At 45.2% G+C, this 21361-nt stretch overlaps 1 protein-coding gene across 1 annotated transcript in view; it reads right to left on the reverse strand.

Annotated features, from left to right (window-relative positions):
* Positions 1-20497, reverse strand: part of LOC139561746 (RPA-related protein RADX) — a 50016-nt gene extending 29519 nt beyond the window's left edge. Inside the window, exons 1-4 of the mRNA XM_071379017.1 lie at positions 20216-20497; positions 13250-13728; positions 9595-9767; positions 7354-7516 (exon numbers count right to left, since the gene is read on the reverse strand). Of these exons, the coding sequence (XP_071235118.1) occupies positions 7354-7516; positions 9595-9767; positions 13250-13728; positions 20216-20430 (1030 nt within the window). The 5' untranslated portion in view covers positions 20431-20497. The remainder of the gene's footprint in view (positions 1-7353; positions 7517-9594; positions 9768-13249; positions 13729-20215) is intronic.
* Positions 20498-21361: the final 864 nt, after the last annotated feature.

A 21361-nucleotide genomic window follows, 5' to 3' on the forward strand; every position in this document is an offset into this window, starting at 1 on the left:
GGTGGTCTCTAGTGTTACCTATATGTCGGTGGTCTCTAGTGTTACCTATATGTCGGTGGTCTCTAGTGTTACCTATATGTCGGTGGTCTCTAGTGTTACCTATATGTCGGTGGTCTCTAGTGTTACCTATATGTCGGTGGTCTCTAGTGTTGGTGGTCTCTAGTGTTACCTATATGTCGGTGGTCTCTAGTGTTACCTATATGTCGGTGGTCTCTAGTGTTACCTATATGTCGGTGGTCTCTAGTGTTACCTATATGTCGGTGGTCTCTAGTGTCGGTGGTCTCTAGCGTTACCTATATGTCGGTGGTCTCTAGTGTTGGTGGTCTCTAGTGTTACCTATATGTCGGTGGTCTCTAGTGTTACCTATATGTCGGTGGTCTCTAGTGTTACCTATATGTCGGTGGTCTCTAGTGTCGGTGGTCTCTAGTCTTACCTATATGTCGGTGGTCTCTAGTGTTACCTATATGTCGGTGGTCTCTAGTGTTACCTATATGTCGGTGGTCTCTAGTGTTACCTATATGTTGGTGGTCTCTAGTGTTACCTATATGTCGGTGGTCTCTAGTGTTTCCTATATGTCGGTGGTCTCTAGTGTTACCTATATGTCGGTGGTCTCTAGTGTTACCTATATGTAGGTGGTCTCTAGTGTTTCCTATATGTTGGTGGTCTCTAGTGTTACCTATATGTCGGTTGTCTCTAGTGTTACCTATATGTCGGTGGTCTCTAGTCTTACCTATATGTCGGTGGTCTCTAGTGTTACCTATATGTTGGTGGTCTCTAGTGTTGGTGGTCTCTAGTGTTACCTATATGTCGGTGGTCTCTAGTGTTACCTATATGTCGGTGGTCTCTAGTGTTACCTATATGTCGGTGGTCTCTAGTGTTACCTATATGTCGGTGGTCTCTAGTGTTACCTATATGTTGGTGGTCTCTAGTGTCGGTGGTCTCTAGTGTTACCTATATGTCGGTGGTCTCTAGTGTTACCTATATGTCGGTGGTCTCTAGTGCCGGTGGTCTCTAGTGTTTCCTATATGTCGGTGGTCTCTAGTGTTACCTATATGTCGGTGGTCTCTAGTGTTACCTATATGTCGGTGGTCTCTAGTGTTTCCTATATGTCGGTGGTCTCTAGTGTTACCTATATGTCGGTGGTCTCTAGTGTTACCTATATGTCGGTGGTCTCTAGTCTTACCTATATGTCGGTGGTCTCTAGTGTTACCTATATGTCGGTGGTCTCTAGCGTTACCTATATGTCGGTGGTCTCTAGCGTTACCTATATGTCGGTGGTCTCTAGCGTTACCTATATGTCGGTGGTCTATAGTGTTTCCTATATGTCGGTGGTCTCTAGTGTTTCCTATATGCCGGTGGTCTCTAGAGTTACCTATATGTCGGTGGTCTCTAGTGTTACCTATATGTCGGTGGTCTCTAGTGTTACCTATATGTCGGTGGTCTCTAGTGTTTCCTATATGTCGGTGGTCTCTAGTGTTACCTATATGTCGGTGGTCTCTAGTGTTTCCTATATGTCGGTGGTCTCTAGTGTTACCTATATGTCGGTGGTCTCTAGTGTTACCTATATGTCGGTGGTCTCTAGTGTTACCTATATGTCGGTGGTCTATAGTGTTTCCTATATGTCGGTGGTCTCTAGTGTTACCTATATGTCGGTGGTCTCTAGTGTCGGTAGTCTCTAGTGTTTCCTATATGTCGGTGGTCTCTAGTGTTTCCTATATGTCGGTGGTCTCTAGTGTTACCTATATGTCGGTGGTCTCTAGTGTTACCTATATGTCGGTGGTCTATAGTGTTTCCTATATGTCGGTGGTCTCTAGTGTTTCCTATATGTCGGTGGTCTCTAGTGTTACCTATATGTCGGTGGTCTCTAGTGTTTCCTATATGTCGGTGGTCTCTAGTGTTACCTATATGTCGGTGGTCTCTAGTGTCGGTAGTCTCTAGTGTTTCCTATATGTCGGTGGTCTCTAGTGTTTCCTATATGTCGGTGGTCTCTAGTGTTACCTATATGTCGGTGGTCTCTAGTGTCGGTGGTCTCTAGTGTTACCTATATGTCGGTGGTCTCTAGTGTTACCTATATGTCGGTGGTCTATAGTGTTTCCTATATGTCGGTGGTCTCTAGTGTTACCTATATGTCGGTGGTCTCTAGTGTTACCTATTTGTCGGTGGTCTCTAGTGTCGGTGGTCTCTAGTGTTACCTATATGTCGGTGGTCTCTAGTGTTTCCTATATGTCGGTGGTCTCTAGTGTCGGTAGTCTCTAGTGTTTCCTATATGTCGGTGGTCTCTAGTGTTTCCTATATGTCGGTGGTCTCTAGTGTCTGTGGTCTCTAGTGTTACCTATATGTCGGTGGTCTCTAGTGTTTCCTATATGTCGGTGGTCTATAGTGTTACCTATATGTCGGTGGTCTCTAGTGTTACCTATATGTCGGTGGTCTCTAGTGTTACCTATATGTCGGTGGTCTCTAGTGTCGGTGGTCTCTAGTGTTACCTATATGTCGGTGGTCTCTAGTGTTTCCTATATGTCGGTGGTCTCTAGTGTTTCCTATATGTCGGTGGTCTCTAGTGTTTCCTATATGTCGGTGGTCTCTAGTGTTTCCTATATGTCGGTGGTCTCTAGTGTTACCTATATGTCGGTGGTCTCTAGTGTTACCTATATGCTGGTGGTCTCTAGTGTTACCTATATGTTGGTGGTCTCTAGCGTTACCTATATGTCGGTGGTCTCTAGTGTTGGTGGTCTCTAGTGTTACCTATATGACGGTGGTCTCTAGTGTTACCTATATGTCGGTGGTCTCTAGTGTTACCTATATGTCGGTGGTCTCTAGTGTTACCTATATGCTGGTGGTCTCTAGTGTTACCTATATGTTGGTGGTCTCTAGCGTTACCTATATGTCGGTGGTCTCTAGTGTTGGTGGTCTCTAGTGTTACCTATATGCTGGTGGTCTCTAGTGTTACCTATATGTTGGTGGTCTCTAGCGTTACCTATATGTCGGTGGTCTCTAGTGTTGGTGGTCTCTAGTGTTACCTATATGTCGGTGGTCTCTAGTGTTACCTATATGCTGGTGGTCTCTAGTGTTGGTGGTCTCTAGTGTTACCTATATGTCGGTGGTCTCTAGTGTTACCTATATGTCGGTGGTCTCTAGTGTTACCTATATGTCGGTGGTCTCTAGTGTTACCTATATGTCGGTGGTCTCTAGAGTTACCTATATGTCGGTGGTCTCTAGTGTCGGTGGTCTCTAGTGTTTCCTATATGTCGGTGGTCTCTAGTGTTACCTATATGTCGGTGGTCTCTAGAGTTACCTATATGTCGGTGGTCTCTAGTGTTACCTATATGTCGGTGGTCTCTAGTGTTACCTATATGTCGGTGGTCTCTAGTGTTACCTATATGTCGGTGGTCTATAGTGTTTCCTATATGTCGGTGGTCTCTAGTGTTTCCTATATGTCGGTGGTCTCTAGTGTTACCTATATGTCGGTGGTCTCTAGTGTTTCCTATATGTCGGTGGTCTCTAGTGTTTCCTATATGTCGGTGGTCTCTAGTGTTACCTATATGTCGGTGGTCTCTAGTGTCGGTAGTCTCTAGTGTTTCCTATATGTCGGTGGTCTCTAGTGTTTCCTATATGTCGGTGGTCTCTAGTGTTACCTATATGTCGGTGGTCTCTAGTGTCGGTGGTCTCTAGTGTTACCTATATGTCGGTGGTCTCTAGTGTTACCTATATGTCGGTGGTCTATAGTGTTTCCTATATGTCGGTGGTCTCTAGTGTTACCTATATGTCGGTGGTCTCTAGTGTTACCTATTTGTCGGTGGTCTCTAGTGTCGGTGGTCTCTAGTGTTACCTATATGTCGGTGGTCTCTAGTGTTTTCTATATGTCGGTGGTCTCTAGTGTCGGTAGTCTCTAGTGTTTCCTATATGTCGGTGGTCTCTAGTGTTTCCTATATGTCGGTGGTCTCTAGTGTCGGTGGTCTCTAGTGTTACCTATATGTCGGTGGTCTCTAGTGTTTCCTATATGTCGGTGGTCTATAGTGTTACCTATATGTCGGTGGTCTCTAGTGTTACCTATATGTCGGTGGTCTCTAGTGTTACCTATATGTCGGTGGTCTCTAGTGTCGGTGGTCTCTAGTGTTACCTATATGTCGGTGGTCTCTAGTGTTTCCTATATGTCGGTGGTCTCTAGTGTTTCCTATATGTCGGTGGTCTCTAGTGTTTCCTATATGTCGGTGGTCTCTAGTGTTTCCTATATGTCGGTGGTCTCTAGTGTTACCTATATGTCGGTGGTCTCTAGTGTTACCTATATGCTGGTGGTCTCTAGTGTTACCTATATGTTGGTGGTCTCTAGCGTTACCTATATGTCGGTGGTCTCTAGTGTTGGTGGTCTCTAGTGTTACCTATATGACGGTGGTCTCTAGTGTTACCTATATGTCGGTGGTCTCTAGTGTTACCTATATGTCGGTGGTCTCTAGTGTTACCTATATGCTGGTGGTCTCTAGTGTTACCTATATGTTGGTGGTCTCTAGCGTTACCTATATGTCGGTGGTCTCTAGTGTTGGTGGTCTCTAGTGTTACCTATATGCTGGTGGTCTCTAGTGTTACCTATATGTTGGTGGTCTCTAGCGTTACCTATATGTCGGTGGTCTCTAGTGTTGGTGGTCTCTAGTGTTACCTATATGACGGTGGTCTCTAGTGTTACCTATATGTCGGTGGTCTCTAGTGTTACCTATATGTCGGTGGTCTCTAGTGTTACCTATATGCTGGTGGTCTCTAGTGTTACCTATATGTTGGTGGTCTCTAGCGTTACCTATATGTCGGTGGTCTCTAGTGTTGGTGGTCTCTAGTGTTACCTATATGCTGGTGGTCTCTAGTGTTACCTATATGTTGGTGGTCTCTAGCGTTACCTATATGTCGGTGGTCTCTAGTGTTGGTGGTCTCTAGTGTTACCTATATGTCGGTGGTCTCTAGTGTTACCTATATGCTGGTGGTCTCTAGTGTTGGTGGTCTCTAGTGTTACCTATATGTCGGTGGTCTCTAGTGTTACCTATATGTCGGTGGTCTCTAGTGTTACCTATATGTCGGTGGTCTCTAGTGTTACCTATATGTCGGTGGTCTCTAGAGTTACCTATATGTCGGTGGTCTCTAGTGTCGGTGGTCTCTAGTGTTTCCTATATGTCGGTGGTCTCTAGTGTTACCTATATGTCGGTGGTCTCTAGAGTTACCTATATGTCAGTGGTCTCTAGTGTTACCTATATGTCGGTGGTCTCTAGTGTTACCTATATGTCGGTGGTCTCTAGTGTTACCTATATGTCGGTGGTCTCTAGTGTTACCTATATGTCGGTGGTCTCTAGTGTTACCTATATGCTGGTGGTCTCTAGTGTTGGTGGTCTCTAGTGTTACCTATATGTCGGTGGTCTCTGGTGTTACCTATATGTCGGTGGTCTCTAGTGTTACCTATATGCTGGTGGTCTCTAGTGTTGGTGGTCTCTAGTGTTACCTATATGTCGGTGGTCTCTAGTGTTACCTATATGTCGGTGGTCTCTAGTGTTACCTATATGTCGGTGGTCTCTAGTGTTACCTATATGTCGGTGGTCTCTAGAGTTACCTATATGTCGGTGGTCTCTAGTGTCGGTGGTCTCTAGTGTTTCCTATATGTCGGTGGTCTCTAGTGTTACCTATATGTCGGTGGTCTCTAGAGTTACCTATATGTCGGTGGTCTCTAGTGTTACCTATATGTCGGTGGTCTCTAGTGTTACCTATATGTCGGTGGTCTCTAGTGTTACCTATATGTCGGTGGTCTCTAGTGTCGGTGGTCTCTAGTGTTTCCTATATGTCGGTGGTCTCTAGTGTTACCTATATGTCGGTGGTCTCTAGTGTTACCTATTTGTCGGTGGTCTCTAGTGTCGGTGGTCTCTAGTGTTTCCTATATGTCGGTGGTCTCTAGTGTTACCTATATGTCGGTGGTCTCTAGAGTTACCTATATGTCGGTGGTCTCTAGTGTTACCTATATGTCGGTGGTCTCTAGTGTTACCTATATGTCGGTGGTCTCTAGTGTTTCCTATATGTCGGTGGTCTCTAGTGTTTCCTATATGTCGGTGGTCTCCAGTGTTACCTATATGTCGGTGGTCTCTAGTGTTACCTATATGCCGGTGGTCTCTAGAGTTACCTATATGTCGGTGGTCTCTAGTGTTGGTGGTCTCTAGTGTTACCTATATGTCGGTGGTCTCTAGTGTTACCTATATGTTGGTGGTCTCTAGTGTTTCCTATATGTCGGTGGTCTCTAGTGTTGGTGGTCTCTAGTGTTACCTATATGTCGGTGGTCTCTAGTGTTACCTATATGTCGGTGGTCTCTAGTGTTACCTATATGACGGTGGTCTCTAGTGTTACCTATATGTCGGTGGTCTCTAGTGTTTCCTATATGTCGGTGGTCTCTAGTGTTGGTGGTCTCTAGTGTTACCTATATGTCGGTGGTCTCTAGTGTTACCTATATGACGGTGGTCTCTAGTGTTACCTATATGTCGGTGGTCTCTAGTGTTGGTGGTCTCTAGTGTTACCTATATGACGGTGGTCTCTAGTGTTACCTATATGTCGGTGGTCTCTAGTGTTACCTATATGTCGGTGGTCTCTAGTGTTACCTATTTGTCGGTGGTCTCTAGTGTTACCTATATGTCGGTGGTCTCTAGTGTCGGTGGTCTCTAGTGTTACCTATATGACGGTGGTCTCTAGTGTTACCTATTTGTCGGTGGTCTCTAGTGTTACCTATATGTCGGTGGTCTCTAGCGTTTCCTATATGTCGGTGGTCTCTAGTGTTTCCTATATGTCGGTGGTCTCTAGCGTTTCCTATATGTCGGTGGTCTCTAGTGTTTCCTATATGTCGGTGGTCTCTAGTGTTTCCTATATGTCGGTGGTCTCTAGTGTTTCCTATATGTCGGTGGTCTCTAGTGTTTCCTATATGTCGGTGGTCTCTAGTGTTTCCTATATGTTGGTGGTCTCTAGTGTTTCCTATATGTCGGTGGTCTCTAGTGTTGGTGGTCTCTAGTGTTACCTATATGTCGGTGGTCTCTAGTGTTTCCTATATGTCGGTGGTCTCTAGTGTTGGTGGTCTCTAGTGTTTCCTATATGTTGGTGGTCTCTAGTGTTTCCTATATGTCGGTGGTCTCTAGTGTTTCCTATATGTCGGTGGTCTCTAGTGTTTCCTATATGTCGGTGGTCTCTAGTGTTTCCTATATGTCGGTGGTCTCTAGTGTTTCCTATATGTCGGTGGTCTCTAGTGTTTCCTATATGTCGGTGGTCTCTAGTGTTTCCTATATGTCGGTGGTCTCTAGTGTTGGTGGTCTCTAGTGTTACCTATATGTTGGTGGTCTCTAGTGTTACCTATATGTTGGTGGTCTCTCTTGTCGTAGCTCTCCTTGACTCTGAAGCCTCTCGTTCTCAATACCTGACCTGGTCTCAGTCTGCCATACCACGACACACACACACTGTTCCACAGCACACACACACACACACACCCCGACACGTCACACACCTCCAACACCGCCTGAGGAAAGAGAGGAAGAGGAGGGGAGAAAAGCAGACAGAGAGAGAATATTCAGTCAGTGTGTTTTTACACATTTTAATTTATTTTACCATTATTTAACTAGACAAGTCAGTCAAGTCAGTTAAGAACAAATTCTTATTTACAATGACGGCCTAGGAACTAACTGCACTATTAAATATACAGTACCAGTCAAAAGATTACACAGCTACTCATTCAAGGGTTTTTCTTTATTTTTACTATTTTCTACATTGTAGAATAATAGTGAAGACATCAAAACTATGAAATAACACATATGGAATCATGTAGTAACCAAAAAAGTGTTAAACAAATGTATTTTATATTTGAGATTCTTCAAAGTAGCCACCCTTTGCCATGATGACAGCTTTGCACACTTGGCATTCTCTCAACCAGTTTCACCTGGAATGCTTTTCCAACAGACTTGAAAGAATTCCCACATATGCTGAGCACTTCTTGGCTGCTTTTTCTTCCCTCTGCGGTCCGACTCATTCCAAACCATCTAATTGGGTTGAGGTCAAATCAAATCCAATGTTATTGGTCACATACACATGGTTAGCAGATGTTATTGCGAATGTAGAGAAATGCTTGTGCTTCTAGTTCCGACTATGCAGTAATATCTAACAAGTAATCTAACAATTTCACAAAAACGACCTTATACACACAAGTGTAAAGGAATGAATAAGAATATGTACATATAGATATATGGATGAGCGATGGCCAAACGGCATAGGCAAGATGCAGTAGATGGTATAGAGTACAGAATATACATATGAGATGAGTAATGTGGGGTTTGTAAACATTATTTTAGTGGCGTTATTTAAATTGACTAGTGATACATTTATTAAGTCAATTTATTTAAGGTTGGGTGATTGTAGAGGCCAGCACTCCATCACTCTCCTTCTTGGTCAAATAGCCCTTACACAGCCTGTAGGTGTGTTGGGTCATTGTCCTGTTGAAAAACAAATGATAGTCCCACTAAGGCCAAACCAGATGGGATGGTGTTTCACCGCAGAATGCTGTGGTAGCCATGCTGGTAAAGTGTGCCTTGAATAAATCACAGACAGTGTCACCAGCAAAGCACCCCCACACATTCACACCTCCTCCTCCATGCTTCACGCTGGGAACCACACATGCAGAGATCATCCGTTCACCTACTCTGTGTCTCACAAAGACACGGCGGCTGGAACCAAAAATCACAAATTTGGACTCCTCAGACCAAAGGACAGATTTCCGCCGGTCTAATGTCCATTGCTCATGTTTCTTGGCCCAAGCAAGTCTCTTCTTCTTATTGGTGTCCTTTAGTAGTGGTTTCTTTGCAGCAAATCGACCATGAAGACCTGACTCACACATTCTCCTCTGATCAGTTGATGTTGAGATGTGTCCGTTACTTGAACTCTGGAGCATTTATTTGGGCTGCAATTTCTGAGGCTGGTAACTCTAATGAACTTATCCTCTGCAGCAGAGGTAACTCTGGGTCTTCCTTTCCTGTGGTGGTCATCATGAGAGCCAGTTTCATCATAGCGCTTTGACTGACCTTTATGTCTTAAAGTAATGATGGACTGTCGTTTCTCTTTGCTTATTTGAGCTGTTCTTGCCGTAATATGGACTTGGTCTTTTACCAAATAGGGCTATCTTCTGTATACCACCCCTACCTTGTCACAACACAACTGATTGGCTCAAAAATATGAAGAAGGAAAGAAATTCCACAAATTAACTTTTAAGAAGGCACACCTGTTTATTGAAAGGCATTCCAGGTGACTACCTCATGAAGTTGGTTGAGAGAATGCCAAGAGTGTGCAAAGCTGTCATCAAGGAAAAAGGTGGCTACTTTGAAGAATCTCAAATATAAAATATATTTTGATTTGTTGAACACTGTTTTGGATACTACATGATTCCATATGTGTTATTTCATAGTGTTGATGTCTTCACTATTATTCTACAATGTAGAAAATAGTACATATAAAGAAAAACCCTTGAATGAGTAGGTGTGTCCGAACTTTTGACTGGTTCTGTATATGTGTATGTATGTGTATATATGCCTGTATGGTGTGTGTACTAACCTTATAAGGGCATTCACAATTGCTGTCTGATTTCCCATAATACATCACTCTGGACTTGTTTAGAACTCGCACCACCAGCACACCCCTGGCCACACCCCTCCTCACTGTGGCACCGCCCTTACGGGACAGGAAGTCCTCCTGCAGTTCAGCTAGCGTCACTGTAGCCCGAGCACCTGGAGAGAGACAACACATACACATCGGAATGGCCGATTAATCGGGGCCGATTTCAAGTTTTCATAACAATCGGAAATCGGTATTTTTGGGCGCCGATTTGCCGATTATTATTATTTTTTTTATTTTATTTTTTTTTACACCTTTATTTATTCTTTATTTAAATAGGCAAGTCAGTTAAGAACACATTCTTATTTTCAATGATGGAGCCTAGGACAGATTTTTAACCTTGTCAGCTCGGGGGATCCAATCTTGCATTGAATACATTGCACTCCACGAGGACCCTGCCTGTTGGCGAATGCAGGTAAGTTGGTAAGGTAAGTTACTTGCTAGCATTAAACTTATCTTATAAAAAACAATCAATCAATGACTGTCATTGCTCCAATGTGTACTTAACCAAAAACATCAATGCCTTTCTTAAAATCAATACACAAGTATATATTTTTAAACCTGCATATTTAGCTAAAAGAAATCCAGGTTAGCAGGCAATATTAACCAGGTGAAATTGTGTCATTTCTCTTGCGTTCATTGCACGCAGAGTCAGGGTATATGCAACAGTTTGGGCCGCCTGGCTCTTTGCGAACTAATTTGCCAGAATTTTACGTAATTATGACATAACATTGAAGGTTGTGCAATGTAACAGGAATATTTAGACTCATGGATGCCACCTGTTAGATAAAATACGGAACGGAATAAACGTTTTGTTTTCGAGGTGATAGTTTCCGGATTAGTCAAAGGTATATGGTTTAGAGAGAAATAGTCGACGCGTTATAATTCCTGTAATAACTTGCGGCTGAACTTGAAAGGGGTTCCTTCGTTATTTTACCGTTCATGTCTTCCATGGAGAATGTCTTGATCTACTTCAAATAAGGTCTGTGTTTCGTGCAGGCTTAAACCGCCTCGACGTTTTGATACCCGTGTAAATCTCACTAGGATAAGGTAACGTTTGTCAACATATTTTCATAAATCCACTCTACAAAAAAAATAATCTTCGCTTATATGTAGCCAATATTGATCAGAGTTACCTTGTCCTATGGATATCTACACAGTTATAAAATTGGCACGGTGATGTAAGCCTACACGAAACACAGACCTTATTTTAAGTGAATCTAAAAATATCCTATGGAATAAATGAAGGAACCGCTTTTCAGATTTTGCTAAAAGGTGTCATGGGAATTATGACTCGCACTTTGGTTGTCAATTCTTACCATGCCCATTATTAAAATAGGATTTCCTGCATATAGAAATTAAAGTTTTTGTTTTCAACATTCATCACAGGTAACTGAAACTCTATTTTTATTCAAACAGTTGAGAGTATTTGTCTCCTAAGCAGACTCTTCAGTATCATTGTCCTTCAGAGCTGTGTGTGCGTGTGTGTATTTATGTATTATATTAAGTTAAAATAAAAGTGTTCATTGTTCATTCAGTATTGTTGCAATTGTCATTATTACAAAAATGTGTGTGTGTGTATGATATATATATATATATATATATATATATATATATATATATATATATATATATATATATATATATATATAAAAATATATATATATATATTTTAAATAAATCGACCGATTAATCGGTATCGGTTTTTTTTGTCCTCCAATAATAGGTATCGGTATCGGCATTGAAAAATCATAATCGGTCGACCTCTAATATGGAGAGAGACAACACACACACACACCTGGAGAGACAACACACACACACCTGGAGAGAGACAACACACACACACACCTGGAGAGAGACAACACACACCTGGAGACAACACACACACACCTGGAGAGAGACAACACACACACACCTGGAGAGAGACAACACACACACACCTGGAGAGACACAACACACACACACCTGGAGAGAGACAATACACACCTGGAGAGAGACAACACACACCTGGAGAGAGACAACACACACACACCTGGAGAGAGACAATACACACCTGGAGAGAGACAACACACACCTGGAGAGAGACAACACACACCTGGAGAGAGACAACACACACACACCTGGAGAGAGACAACACACACACACCTGGAGAGAGACAACACACACACACCTGGAGAGAGACAATACACACCTGGAGAGAGACAACACACACACACCTGGAGAGAGACAACACACACACACCTGGAGAGAGACAACACACACACACCTGGAGAGAGACAACACACACACACCTGGAGAGAGACAACACACACACACCTGGAGAGAGACAACACACACACACCTGGAGAGAGACAACACACACACACCTGGAGAGAGACAATACACACACACCTGGAGAGAGACAACACACACCTGGAGAGAGACAACACACACCTGGAGAGAGACAATACACACACACCTGGAGAGAGACAACACACACCTGGAGAGAGACAATACACACACACCTGGAGAGAGACAACACACACCTGGAGAGAGACAACACACACCTGGAGAGAGACAATACACACCTGGAGAGAGACAACACACACCTGGAGAGAGACAACACACACCTGGAGAGAGACAACACACACCTGGAGAGAGACAACACACACCTGGAGAGAGACAACACACACCTGGAGAGAGACAACACACACCTGGAGAGAGACAACACACACCTGGAGAGAGACAATACACACCTGGAGAGAGACAACACACACCTGGAGAGAGACAACACACACCTGGAGAGAGACAACACACACCTGGAGAGAGACAACACACACCTGGAGAGAGACAACACACACCTGGAGAGAGACAATACACACCTGGAGAGAGACAACACACACCTGGAGAGAGACAACACACACCTGGAGAGAGACAACACACACCTGGAGAGAGACAACACACACCTGGAGAGAGACAATACACACCTGGAGAGAGACAACACACACCTGGAGAGAGACAACACACACCTGGAGAGAGACAACACACACCTGGAGAGAGACAACACACACCTGGAGAGAGACAACACACACCTGGAGAGAGACAATACACACCTGGAGAGAGACAACACACACCTGGAGAGAGACAACACACACCTGGAGAGAGACAACACACACCTGGAGAGAGACAACACACACCTGGAGAGAGACAACACACACCTGGAGAGAGACAACACACACCTGGAGAGAGACAATACACACCTGGAGAGAGACAACACACACCTGGAGAGAGACAATACACACCTGGAGAGAGACAACACACACCTGGAGAGAGACAACACACACCTGGAGAGAGACAATACACACACACCTGGAGAGAGACAATACACACCTGGAGAGAGACAACACACACACACCTGGAGAGAGACAACACACACACACCTGGAGAGAGACAACACACACCTGGAGAGAGACAATACACACCTGGAGAGAGACAATACACACCTGGAGAGAGACAATACACACCTGGAGAGAGACAATACACACCTGGAGAGAGACAACACACACACACCTGGAGAGAGAACACACTCCTGCTCTGTCCTAAAACTACTACGCACCCTCTACATCCGGGTCCGAGTCCTCTGAGTTCTCTGAGTCCTCTGAGTTGGGGGTCTCCCTCCAGGCTGGTCCACTGTAGTCCTGGTTGTTCCAGAGGGGCAGATAGCAGCTCCTCCTGGCCCTGAGGGGCAGCAAGCTGGGGGCCTGGGCCCTCTCTAGGTGGACTGGGCCTGGGATTAGGGCTGGGTCTGCTGGATGGGATCCTGGGTCTCTCTCTGGGTCTGGTTGGGCTCCGTACCATGGCAGTCTCTCCAGCTCCACCCCGGGAGTCAGCCCCTCCATCCCGCCTTCCCCTCCTCCATCCCCATCCCCAGCCACCTCCACACTCACCAGCCTGTAAGTCCTCCCTCCTCCCCACTCCTCCTCCTCCCCTACAGACTCCCCGGGTGAAAAGGTAACATGTCGTAGCTCAGCGCCACACCGGAACACGTTCCTCTCCACCAGACGGTTGAGGCTGGGGTCAAGGGTCACACGCAGCCTGAAGACGGAGAGACAGGGTGAGGAGGAACACAGTATACAGTGCCGGAGAATTTAATAAGCTAGCTAGCTGGGCTAACTACAATAACAACTGCAGCTAGCCAGCTGGGCTAACTACAATAACAACTGCAGCTAGCTAGCTGGGCTAACTACAATAACAACTGCAGCTAGCTAGCTGGGCTAACTACAATAACAACTGCAGCTAGCTAGCTGGGCTAACTACAATAACAACTGCAGCTAGCTAGCTGGGCTAACTACAATAACAACTGCAGCTAGCTAGCTGGGCTAACTACAATAACAACTGCAGCTAGCTAGCTGGGCTAACTACAATAACAACTGCAGCTAGCTAGCTGGGCTAACTACAATAACAACTGCAGCTAGCTAGCTGGGCTAACTACAATAACAACTGCAGCTAGCTAGCCGGGCTAACTACAATAACAACTGCAGCTAGCTAGCCGGGCTAACTACAATAACAACTGCAGCTAGCTAGCCGGGCTAACTACAATAAAAACTGCAGCTAGCCAGCTGGGCTAACTACAATAACAACTGCAGCTAGCCAGCTGGGCTAACTACAATAACAACTGCAGCTAGCCAGCCGGGCTAACTACAATAACAACTGCAGCTAGCCAGCTGGGCTAACTACAATAACAACTGCAGCTAGCTAGCTGGGCTAACTACAATAACAACTGCAGCTAGCTAGCCGGGCTAACTACAATAACAACTGCAGCTAGCTAGCCGGGCTAACTACAATAACAACTGCAGCTAGCCAGCCGGGCTAACTACAATAACAACTGCAGCTAGCCAGCTGGGCTAACTACAATAACAACTGCAGCTAGCCAGCCGGGCTAACTACAATAACAACTGCAGCTAGCCAGCCGGGCTAACTACAATAACAACTGCAGCTAGCTAGCCGGGCTAACTACAATAACAACTGCAGCTAGCTAGCCGGGCTAACTACAATAACAACTGCAGCTAGCCAGCCGGGCTAACTACAATAACAACTGCAGCTAGCCAGCCGGGCTAACTACAATAACAACTGCAGCTAGCCAGCTGGGCTAACTACAATAACAACTGCAGCTAGCCAGCTGGGCTAACTACAATAACAACTGCAGCTAGCCAGCTGGGCTAACTACAATAACAACTGCAGCTAGCCAGCTGGGCTAACTACAATAACAACTGCAGCTAGCTAGCTGGGCTAACTACAATAAAAACTGCAGCTAGCCAGCCGGGCTAACTACAATAACAACTGCAGCTAGCCAGCTGGGCTAACTACAATAACAACTGCAGCTAGCCAGCTGGGCTAACTACAATAACAACTGCAGCTAGCTAGCTGGGCTAACTACAATAACAACTGCAGCTAGCTAGCTGGGCTAACTACAATAACAACTGCAGCTAGCCAGCTGGGCTAACTACAATAAAAAATGCAGCAAGCTAGCTGGGCTAACTACAATAACAACTGCAGCTAGCTAGCTGGGCTAACTACAATAACAACTGCAGCTAGCCAGCTGGGCTAACTACAATAACAACTGCAGCTAGCCGGCTGGGCTAACTACAATAACAACTGCAGCTAGCCGGCTGGGCTAACTACAATAACAACTGCAGCTAGCTGGCTGGGCTAACTACAATAACAACTGCAGCTAGCTGGCTGGGCTAACTACAATAACAACTGCAGCTAGCTAGCTGGGCTAACTACAATAACAACTGCAGCTAGCTAGCTGGGCTAACTACAATAACAACTGCAGCTAGCTAGCTGGGCTAACTACAATAACAACTGCAGCTAGCTAGCTGGGCTAACTACAATAACAACTGCAGCTAGCTAGCTGGGCTAACTACAATAACAACTGCAGCTAGCTAGCTGGGCTAACTACAATAACAACTGCAGCTAGCTAGCTGGGCTAACTACAATAACAACTGCAGCTAGCTAGCTGGGCTAACTACAATAACAACTGCAGCTAGCTAGCTGGGCTAACTACAATAACAACTGCAGCTAGCTAGCTGGGCTAACTACAATAACAACTGCAGCTAGCTAGCTGGGCTAACTACAATAACAACTGCAGCTAGCTAGCTGGGCTAACTACAATAAAAACTGCAGCTAGCCAGCCGGGCTAACTACAATAACAACTGCAGCTAGCCAGCTGGGCTAACTACAATAACAACTGCAGCTAGCTAGCTGGGCTAACTACAATAACAACTGCAGCTAGCTAGCTGGGCTAACTACAATAACAACTGCAGCTAGCCAGCTGGGCTAACTACAATAAAAACTGCAGCTAGCTAGCTGGGCTAACTACAATAACAACTGCAGCTAGCTAGCCGGGCTAACTACAATAACAACTGCAGCTAGCTAGCCGGGCTAACTACAATAACAACTGCAGCTAGCTAGCCGGGCTAACTACAATAAAAACTGCAGCTAGCCAGCCGGGCTAACTACAATAACAACTGCAGCTAGCCAGCTGGGCTAACTACAATAACAACTGCAGCTAGCCAGCTGGGCTAACTACAATAACAACTGCAGCTAGCTAGCTGGGCTAACTACAATAACAACTGCAGCTAGCTAGCCGGGCTAACTACAATAAAAACTGCAGCTAGCCAGCCGGGCTAACTACAATAACAACTGCAGCTAGCCAGCTGGGCTAACTACAATAACAACTGCAGCTAGCCAGCTGGGCTAACTACAATAACAACTGCAGCTAGCCAGCTGGGCTAACTACAATAACAACTGCAGCTAGCCAGCTGGGCTAACTACAATAACAACTGCAGCTAGCCAGCTGGGCTAACTACAATAACAACTGCAGCCAGCTGGGCTAACTACAATAACAACTGCAGCCAGCTGGGCTAACTACAATAACAACTACAGCTAGCCAGCTGGGCTAACTACAATAACAACTGCAGCTAGCCAGCTGGGCTAACTACAATAACAACTGCAGCTAGCCAGCTGGGCTAACTACAATAACAACTGCAGCCAGCTGGGCTAACTACAATAACAACTGCAGCTAGCCAGCTGGGCTAACTACAATAACAACTGCAGCTAGCCAGCTGGGCTAACTACAATAACAACTGCAGCTAGCCAGCTGGGCTAACTACAATAACAACTGCAGCTAGCCAGCTGGGCTAACTACAATAACAACTGCAGCTAGCCAGCTGGGCTAACTACAATAACAACTGCAGCTAGCCAGCTGGGCTAACTACAATAACAACTGCAGCTAGCCAGCTGGGCTAACTACAATATCAACTGCAGCTAGCCAGCTGGGCTAACTACAATAACAACTGAGCTAGCCAGCTGGGCTAACTACAATAACAACTGCAGCTAGCCAGCTGGGCTAACTACAATAACAACTGCAGCTAGCCAGCTGGGCTAACTACAATAACAACTGCAGCTAGCTAGCTGGGCTAACTACAATAACAACTGCAGCTAGCTAGCTGGGCTAACTACAATAACAACTGCAGCTAGCCAGCTGGGCTAACTACAATAACAACTGCAGCTAGCCGGCTGGGCTAACTGCAATAACAACTGTTTTTTCATCAAACCTTCCTGCCAATTCTATTAAGAAACAAAGACTGGAACCCAGGCTAGCAAGCTACATGTTGAATATTAATCTCTCTGGAATTCACATCTCCATTCCACAAAATACACACACTGAACACTGTCCAGACCATTGTAGGCATTCTGTAACCTAGTCCGGTCAGACAGACACACAGTAACCTAGTCCAGTCAGACAGACACACAGTAACCTAGTCCAGTCAGACAGACACACAGTAACCTAGTCCAGTCAGACACACAGTAACCTAGTCCAGTCAGACACACAGTAACCTAGTCCAGTCAGACAGACACACAGTAACCTAGTCCAGTCAGACACACACACACAGTAACCTAGTCCAGTCAGACACACACACACAGTAACCTAGTCCAGTCAGACACACAGTAACCTAGTCCAGTCAGACACACAGTAACCTAGTCCAGTCAGACACACAGTAACCTAGTCCAGTCAGACAGACAGTAACCTAGTCCAGTCAGACAGACAGTAACCTAGTCCAGTCAGACACACAGTAACCTAGTCCGGTCAGACAGACAGTAACCTAGTCCAGTCAGACAGACAGTAACCTAGTCCAGTCAGACACACAGTAACCTAGTCCGGTCAGACAGACAGTAACCTAGTCCAGTCAGACAGACAGTAACCTAGTCCAGTCAGACACACAGTAACCTAGTCCAGTCAGACACACAGTAACCTAGTCCAGTCAGACACACAGTAACCTAGTCCAGTCAGACACACACAGTAACCTAGTCCAGTCAGACACACAGTAACCTAGTCCAGTCAGGGACACAGTAACCTAGTCCAGTCAGACAGACAGTAACCTAGTCCAGTCAGACAGACAGTAACCTAGTCCAGTCAGACAGACAGTAACCTAGTCCAGTCAGACACACAGTAACCTAGTCCGGTCAGACAGACAGTAACCTAGTCCAGTCAGACACACAGTAACCTAGTCCAGTCAGACACACAGTAACCTAGTCCAGTCAGACACACAGTAACCTAGTCCAGTCAGACACACAGTAACCTAGTCCGGTCAGACACACAGTAACCTAGTCCAGTCAGACACACAGTAACCTAGTCCAGTCAGACACACAGTAACCTAGTCCAGTCAGACACACAGTAACCTAGTCCAGTCAGACACACAGTAACCTAGTCCAGTCAGACACACAGTAACCTAGTCCAGTCAGACACACAGTAACCTAGTCCGGTCAGACAGACAGTAACCTAGTCCAGTCAGACAGACAGTAACCTAGTCCAGTCAGACACACAGTAACCTAGTCCAGTCAGACACACAGTAACCTAGTCCGGTCAGACAGACAGTAACCTAGTCCAGTCAGACACACAGTAACCTAGTCCGGTCAGACAGACAGTAACCTAGTCCAGTCAGACAGACAGTAACCTAGTCCAGTCAGACACACAGTAACCTAGTCCGGTCAGACACACAGTAACCTAGTCCGGTCAGACAGACAGTAACCTAGTCCAGTCAGACACACAGTAACCTAGTCCAGTCAGACACACAGTAACCTAGTCCGGTCAGACAGACAGTAACCTAGTCCAGTCAGACAGACAGTAACCTAGTCCAGTCAGACACACAGTAACCTAGTCCGGTCAGACACACAGTAACCTAGTCCGGTCAGACAGACAGTAACCTAGTCCAGTCAGACACACAGTAACCTAGTCCAGTCAGACACACAGTAACCTAGTCCGGTCAGACAGACAGTAACCTAGTCCAGTCAGACAGACAGTAACCTAGTCCAGTCAGACAGACAGTAACCTAGTCCAGTCAGACACACAGTAACCTAGTCCAGTCAGACACACAGTAACCTAGTCCAGTCAGACAGACAGTAACCTAGTCCGGTCAGACACACAGTAACCTAGTCCAGTCAGACACACAGTAACCTAGTCCAGTCAGACAGACACACAGTAACCTAGTCCAGTCAGACACACAGTAACCTAGTCCAGTCAGACAGACAGTAACCTAGTCCAGTCAGGGACACAGTAACCTAGTCCAGTCAGGGACACAGTAACCTAGTCCAGTCAGACACACAGTAACCTAGTCCAGTCAGACAGACAGTAACCTAGTCCAGTCAGGGACACAGTAACCTAGTCCAGTCAGACACACAGTAACCTAGTCCAGTCAGACACACAGTAACCTAGTCCAGTCAGACACACAGTAACCTAGTCCAGTCAGACACACAGTAACCTAGTCCAGTCAGACACACAGTAACCTAGTCCAGTCAGACAGACAGTAACCTAGTCCAGTCAGACAGACAGTAACCTAGTCCAGTCAGACACACAGTAACCTAGTCCAGTCAGACACACAGTAACCTAGTCCAGTCAGACAGACAGTAACCTAGTCCGGTCAGACAGACAGTAACCTAGTCCGGTCAGACAGACAGTAACCTAGTCCAGTCAGAAACACAGTAACCTAGTCCGGTCAGACAGACAGTAACCTAGTCCAGTCAGACACACAGTAACCTAGTCCAGTCAGACAGACAGTAACCTAGTCCAGTCAGACACACAGTAACCTAGTCCAGTCAGACACACAGTAAAAAACAAACACAATTTCATTATTTTTTCTACATAAGACCGAATCGAGCCAGTCGGTCACATATTTGTAATTTAACTTTTAAAATGTATTGCCTTATATGTGGCATAAACACAACCCGTCAAACTGTTTTAATCTGATTAGCCTACTTCAAAAATCTCCTGTAGGCTACCGGCGTACATTCATCCTAAATATAATTCCAGCGCCCACACTGTGCAGCAGTCATTAGATGAATGGAAAGAGACATATACAATACAAAATGTTTATTACATTTCGACCCGTCCCTTACCAGCGCTACTCTACAATACTAGTTATCTACACCATCCACTAACGTTGCGCTACTGTAGCAGCCTACCTCTCCGTTGTTTACCCTGCTAGTCTACCCTCAACACTATCCAGTCACACCCACCCACCTGCAGTCCCCATCTGTCAGAGTAGCGTCGTAGAGGCTGTCTGAGGAGCTGATGTTCTGGGGGAAATACAGACTGAAGCCTCGGTCTCTCCCGTAACGCTGCACCGACAACACCCATAACCGCTCCCGACAGAGTACCGGGCTGGTGTTGGGCTGGGGCGAGTTGGTGGCGGGGCGGGAGAAGGTTCTCTGTAACGGACAGCTCACCGACGCCATGTTTAACCCTAACAACAATACCGCACTGCAGTGTGGGAACTTCGACTGACAGACAAGATGGCGGGTGTTGTCTTCTGCTTACAGAGTCAAGTCTGGCTAGCTGCCTACGTGGTGTCCGGAAGTGGGAGGCTCAACTGCGATTGGCGTTCCAACAGCGCTTTGTAATTGGTTAGACGGTTTTTACTGGTCCGATCCCGACCGTCTGAAACCAGACTGAGAGAGCTGAAAGCCAGTCTTCTTGATGGAAAATCTTACTGTGCCATTTGAACGTTAACAAAACACACAACAAAAACACCTCACTTATAGCTTAAATATGAAATTAAAAATAATTTTGACGTCAGTTATTAGTCTACCAGTTTTTAATTTATTACAACTAATTCTTGATTATTAGGCCATTATCTCATGATGACTTATGTTCAGCTATCACCTGATAAAATTGTGTTATGTGTATTTTAATTACTCTTGTGTAATTGGGCAGCAAACAGCCTACCGGTTTTTCATTTACTAATAAATCTAATAAATCTACAGTACCAGTCAAAAGTTTGGATACACCTACACATTCAACGGTTTTTCTTAATTTATTTTTACCATTTTCTACATTGTAGAATAATAGTGAAGACATCAACACTATGAAATAACACATATGGAATCATGTAGTAACCAAAAAAGTGTTAAACAAATGTGTTTTATATTTGAGATTCTTCAAAGTAGCCATCCTTTGCCTTGATGACAGCTTTGCACACTCTTGGCATTCTCTCAACCAGCTTCATGAGGTAGTCACATGGAATGCCTTTCAATTGACAGGTGTGCCTTGTTATAAGTTAATTTGTGAAATGTATTTCCTTCTTAATACGTTTGAGCCAATCAGTTGTGTTGTGACAAGGTATGGGTGGTATACAGAAGATAGACCTATTTGGTAAAAGACCAAGTC

This window comes from Salvelinus alpinus, chromosome 31 (genome assembly GCF_045679555.1).
Source record: "Salvelinus alpinus chromosome 31, SLU_Salpinus.1, whole genome shotgun sequence".
NCBI lineage: Eukaryota > Metazoa > Chordata > Actinopteri > Salmoniformes > Salmonidae > Salvelinus > Salvelinus alpinus.